This window comes from Pelophylax lessonae (assembly GCF_965119305.1).
Source record: "Pelophylax lessonae genome assembly, chromosome: 4".
Taxonomy (NCBI): Eukaryota; Metazoa; Chordata; class Amphibia; order Anura; family Ranidae; genus Pelophylax; species Pelophylax lessonae.
Genome location: NC_138771.1, coordinates 291,096,244 through 291,102,243, shown reverse-complemented (window position 1 = coordinate 291,102,243; position 6,000 = coordinate 291,096,244). Strand labels below are relative to the sequence as shown.

Below are 6,000 nucleotides of genomic sequence, written 5' to 3'. Positions count from 1 at the left end.
TCCATTTGAAATGGAAAAGACTCATTTTCTTTGGCCTTCCCTTAGACTTCCATAATTCACTTGGACCTAAAGCTTTACATATCTCACCACCACCTCCTGGTCAAACAGAACATTTTAGCATGATGTTACACTTACTTGTAAGAGAAACCAGTATAACCAAATTGTTTTACATACATTGCTCTGAGGAATGGAAGCTGTTTCTGGACGATGGGTGTTGGCTTATTAGAACAAACCACTTGCCATACAGTGTGCCTAAATACACATCCTGAACAGCAAGCGGTTATTCCAGGATCATGGCTGCAGATCGATGCTGCCTCCACCTAGGTAAGTGTGAATGTTTATTTTTTGGAAAAGCCATACTTTTCTTTTAAAGGACCTAACATTTGAACTGGAAGTTTCCCTTAAAGAACTATTCCTGAAACCATTGATTCCATATAGTTCAACACTTAGATAAAAGCTGAAAAAATATGACAGTTAGCATGTCATAGATAACTGCATTTATATCTGCAAAGAACGCAATCAGATATCTGTGTATAATGTGTACACAGGTAAGGATGACAATACATCAGTTGAAGCCAGACTTCTTTGTGTAAAGTGCTAATATATAGAGATTACTAAACAGATACAAAAATTAAACTGTCTGCTGAACTCATTGCCAGTACTGTAACATTTTAAACAATGTGACAATTTATTACAGAACTGTACCATTTATTTTACACACAAATATGACAGTTCTCTTGGTTTACAAAGTCTAACAAAAAATATGGAATGTTATAGTATTGTCTTGCATAAAGTAAAGTACAAGTTGTACTTTTCCAGGGATCAAATTGCCAATCCACTAAGTTTGACTGATTTGCCATATTGTTTTCTTTAAACCACTGTTACCCAAGTCCTCAACCCCCCTCCCCCCCACCATTTTGAAACAAAAATGATAATTTACTGCACCTAATCAATTTATATTCAGAAGGCTCACACTGCTACTCACACAGGGACATTTATTGAGGAGTAAGCTTGTTTTTCATGAATGGCTGAGCTCATTAGTATTGTCAAGAGAAAGCCATAATTTGGCTGATCAGTTTAGTTCACAAGTTCTTTTTGAAAAATAATTTCACTTAGGAGGAAACATTCATCCGGAGTAGATTCTGTGTCATTTCTTCCATATAAATCATTCCACGTGGTCAAGACTCTCCATTTTGCACTTTGGCTGCTGGTGGATGCATGAAGTCCTTAAATGGAACAAGAGCTTCTTTGAGAGCTGTACATACTTCAGAGGACGAACATGTAATGCATTCCACTAATGTTGGGTACAAAGATATCACCTGCGCCCAAGTGTTACCATCAACTGAAACAAATGAAATAAACTGCATTAGAAAAAGAAAATATCTAATATACAAAGTAAATACTACAAAGCTTTCTTGGCTATTACTAGTTCATACACTGGACACAGCAAGCCCAACAGCGGAGTGTGGAGTTAGCTTCAGAAATCTTCTAACATGCAAGAAAGTCTTGAGATCTTTAAGAGTTATCTTTTTCATTCATTATTTTGAAAGGTAAATATTACTGATGTTTGCAGTAAAGAAAACACAATAAAGAAACAATTCCAATAATAAAAAAAAAAGCTAATGCCTGTTAGGCTTCTTTCACACGGCCGCTCCGTGTGAAAGGTCCGCTGCGGGACTTTTTTTTTTTTTTTCCACGGAGCGGATGACATTTCTGTCATCCGCTCCGTGTGCCCGCATATCATCCCATCCGTTTGCGGATGATATGCGGACATAATGTAAGTATATGGCACTGCGGATGTCAGCGGATGATACCGCTGACATCCGATTTTCCTTCCTTTCCGTTTTTTACACGGATGAAAAAATAGGGTTCTGTTCCATTCGAAAAAACAGAACAGAACTGAAAGGAGGAAAATCGGATGTCAGCGGATGGTATTCTGCTCATCCGCAAACGGATGGGATGATTTGCAGACACACGGAGCGGCCGTGTGAAAGGACCCTAACACTGTGGGCTGTACAACACAATAAGAGATTCAACCATTGGATTTCACATGGTAATAGCCAGCTGGATATCACTAGGCAAAATGGTGGAGAAACAGGCATTGGTATGGCAAAATCCCCAGATTATAGTGGGGTAAATGTGTGGGTTGAGGAGAGCCAAGGTCTACAGATCTTATCAAACTGTTTCATATTCCCTCTAAATTCGGCCAAAGACTGTTTGAATCTCACCAGGTTCAGCAAGAAACAGCCAAGATTCAAATCATGTATGGGCAGGTTGATTGTACCCAAGTTGATCGATCAATCAGCTCGGGTACAACCAGCCTGTTGGATTTTTTATGTGATTATTTCCAGAGCTAAAGCCACTAGCAATAATCACAGTGTGTTCAGCCGACAGGGACGGCTTCCCCCTCACCGGGTGACACTTACTGTGTTGATAGGGGAATCAAGAGAGTTTAATTTCTGCAACCCGTGGCCGGTTTTACCTCATACATTAGTTTACAAAGGGGTAAATTTGTATTAATCAGGAAAAACCATTAAGAAAGGTAAGGGGTGTTGACTTTTCAAGGAGGGTCGAAAAGAGGGTCAATTTATTAGCATAAAAGAGTAAAACTCAAGAGACATTTTTTGGGGGAATTTGAAACGGCAGATCCTCCAAATATGCTAAGTAGACAATTTGTGGGGTTACAAATGTTGGGTATTGCCTTGCCAGCTGACAATCCATGGAGGCAGTAACCTCAGACCAGGGGCAGACTGGCAACTTTCAGTCAAGGGGGCAATTACAAACCAGAAGCCCATGGTGCAGCGACTCAGCCCATCCCCACTTTCCCTCTTCCTGTCCTCCTCCTGACCCTCATTCCAGGCTGAAGCTCCCCTCCCGGTACTCTCTACGCTGAATCCCGGTTCCTAACCTGACCAGCAGGGGGCAGCTGGTACAGCTTGGTTGGGACTGGCCGGAGGAGAAGAGTCTCCAGTGGGGCATTAAACCGGTCTCTGCTTAGACACAGTTTACACCATCAGTGCTGGGGGGTGGAGGCCTGTGCTCTGTCCTTGTCTTAAACATGCACTCAGTAGGTCAGCGACGGGGACTTTTTACTTCTCTTCACCAGGAATCCTTCAGGCATGTCTGTAGCAGAAGCAGTGCAGCCTTTTTATGGGGTATCAGAGTGGCCTAGGGGGCAATTGCCCCCCTGGCCCAGTCCACCCCTGCCTCAGACCAAAAATTGTGAATGCAATCACAGGACCACTTGGTATGAATGAAACCCACTACAACTCTACAGTCTTTAAAGCAAAGGACGGGAGGTTTAAGCTTACATTTATGAAGTCTAGCTGGCATATAGTAGACTTGATTAGTATTGCCAGGCTATGAAAAGAGAGTTTCCAGAGTAGGTAAGTTTAATGTTAGTCATCCCCTGCTGTGCCATAAGCCCCAGTTGGAGGTAGTTAAAGTAGAAGGGAGCCCAAATATGCTATTCCTCCTGGAATCGCTGAAAGTTTTTATAATTGAAATCAGCATACAGATGAGAGACATACAGTATTTAAATGCCCATTAAGCCTCAGTATGTAGCATTGGGAACAGAGGAATGTGGTGCGTTCAGGAAAAGTAGTATTCAACCAGATGAGGTTACTGGCTCTTTTTTTGTAGTTAGAGAAAGTCATAAGACAGCAGAAACATTTCAAGAACCTGCTGTGTAAGAAAAACTACACAATTGTGGATTCAAAAGTCTTTTGAATGGTTAAAAGCATATAAGACCAATAAATTAGTACAGCTAATTAACTTTACTGACAGTAAAAACTACTCCTTACACCTTTAGGAGTTAATATCACCTTCCTTCTTTAGAACATGGTAAATATTTAATTTGCTTTACCCACTCAGAACTCTGACTTGTCTAAAATATCATTATTTGAACTTATTTGATTTCATACTTCACAGCAGAAAGGGACAGCGCCATTCCAACTTTCAAGTCAGAAGCACTCTGTGAGCAATAATACACTTCCGTTTAGGCTAAAATGAGAAAATTATTAATCTGTAGAAGTCTCTATTGCTGGTAGCACTGCTGCATGCCCATAAACATTGAAAGCAATGAACCCTTTACAATTCTGCTCACAGGCTGATACAGATCATTGCAATGGTGGTCGGCATTTAAAGTGCCTCAGCTTGAGATCTTCTCATTTATCCCTACAGGTGGTACACTAATAATGTAGTTTAAGAAAATACATGCTATCAGGTGTATCCATGGCAAGATTTATAAAATGTGACAGCTATTGAGAAAATATTTAGGCACTTCTGGTCTTTGACATAATCTTTACCTGCAAGTGGTGATATTGGCATGATTTCCCTTCTAAAAGCTATAACACTTGCCATGATAAAGATAACAAACTGTACCTTTAAAAGAGAAGTATGGGCTTTTTTTTTTTCCCTCAGAATCATACTTACCTAAGTGGATGCAGCATCGGTTCGATCCAGTATCTGTTCCCCACCTGCTCTAAGACTGAGAATCGAGCGATCAAACACCACCGATAGTTCGGTTCTCACAGCTCCCTGAGCAGAGAGCTGGTAAATGTCAGTCACCACTCTCCACTCATCTCCTCCCTCGCTCACTGGAGAGCTGGGCTGTGGAGGGCCTGGAGCAGCCGGTTCAGCCTTTCAGTGGCTCGTCCAGGTATGTGGGTGGATCCCGACTTCATTGTCTCCATCTTGCCTGAGCCTGGACCTGCTCTGTGATGTCAGCCAACGTCGAGCTCCAGCCCACTGTCTGCTGAAAATGGGTCACAGGAGCGCAGAACGAACTGCACTCCTGTGATCCACAGGAGAAGCACAGCCAAACAAGCTTTGGCTGTATTTCTCCTTAAACTGTTTTTTCTTTAAATGATCATACTAGCTCGTAGATCACATAAAGATGATTTGACATTTGCAAGTTATGCAGTTAAATATGGTACCACAAGTAATTCGAGAGAAGACCTTTTTTTACTATGTTGTAATATCTCTTGTAGTCCAGGGATGTTTTTTCAATCACCTTCTTTTCCAAGGAGAAATATATTTTTAAAGAACATCTGCCTAACTAATTTCTCAGTGATTTGGGAGTAAGACTGCTCTGATTCACACCTATAGCCTGAAACTCAAAAATCCTCAACAACTAATATCACATGCTTTTTAACTGTGCCTGTAGCTCGACATCTGAAGCTCAAAAAATGGGAGTTTTGACTTACCATAAAATCTATTTCTCTGATGTTCCTTGAAGGACACAGCTCCTGATTCTTCTTAACCATTGGGTTTTACTGCCCCCTACAGGAGTAGGACACTAGGCAGGAAAAAGCTTGACTACACCTATGGGCATTTTCAGGGGCTATATACCTCACTCTCAGATATAGGCCATCAGTGGGTGCTGTGTCTGTCAATGAACATCAGAAAAATGGATTTTACGGTAAGTCAAAAATCCCATTTTCTCCTTTGTTCATTGACGGACACAGCTCCTGATTATTCTTAACCATTGGGATGTCCCAAAGCAGTGTTAAACATGAGGAGTGGGAAATCATCAGAAAAAAATTCCCAAGGAAAACCATAGCCAACCAGGTAACATAGAGCTCAATCATAAACAACTGGAGCTCATCTGAAAAACAATACACCCTCAAAGAAGACCAGGTCCTCTAAACAGCAGCCAGCAAAACCTTGCGGCCAAATAAAGCATCCACAGAGATGTCAACACAACCACCTTACAAAAAAATGTTTAAAAGTGTGCACCGACTACCAGGTGGCCGCCTTGCAAAACCTGCGTCACTGACGCTTGAAGATGAAAAGCCCATGAGACACTAAGCACCCTAGAAGAGTGCGCCGAAACAGGTAAAGGAGGAACCTGACCCCTGATGCAATAGGCTTGAACCACCGTCAGTCTGATCCATCTGGAAATGGTCGCAGAAGAAGCAGACATCCCTTAGTGAGGTCCGTCCGTGAGCGCAAATAAAGAGTCTGACTTCCTAAAAGACTCCATAAGTGCCAGGTACA

General features: G+C 41.6%; 1 protein-coding gene across 2 annotated transcripts in view; it reads right to left on the bottom strand.

Moving 5' to 3' along the window:
- Positions 1 to 589: 589 nt before the first annotated feature.
- Positions 590 to 6,000, bottom strand: part of MON2 (MON2 homolog, regulator of endosome-to-Golgi trafficking) — a 271,194-nt gene continuing 265,783 nt past the window's right edge. For both annotated transcript variants that reach the window (XM_082256725.1, XM_082256726.1), the window contains one exon: positions 590 to 1,342. In XM_082256725.1, coding sequence (XP_082112851.1) covers positions 1,179 to 1,342 — 164 coding nt within the window. In that variant the 3' untranslated portion in view covers positions 590 to 1,178. The remainder of the gene's footprint in view (positions 1,343 to 6,000) is intronic.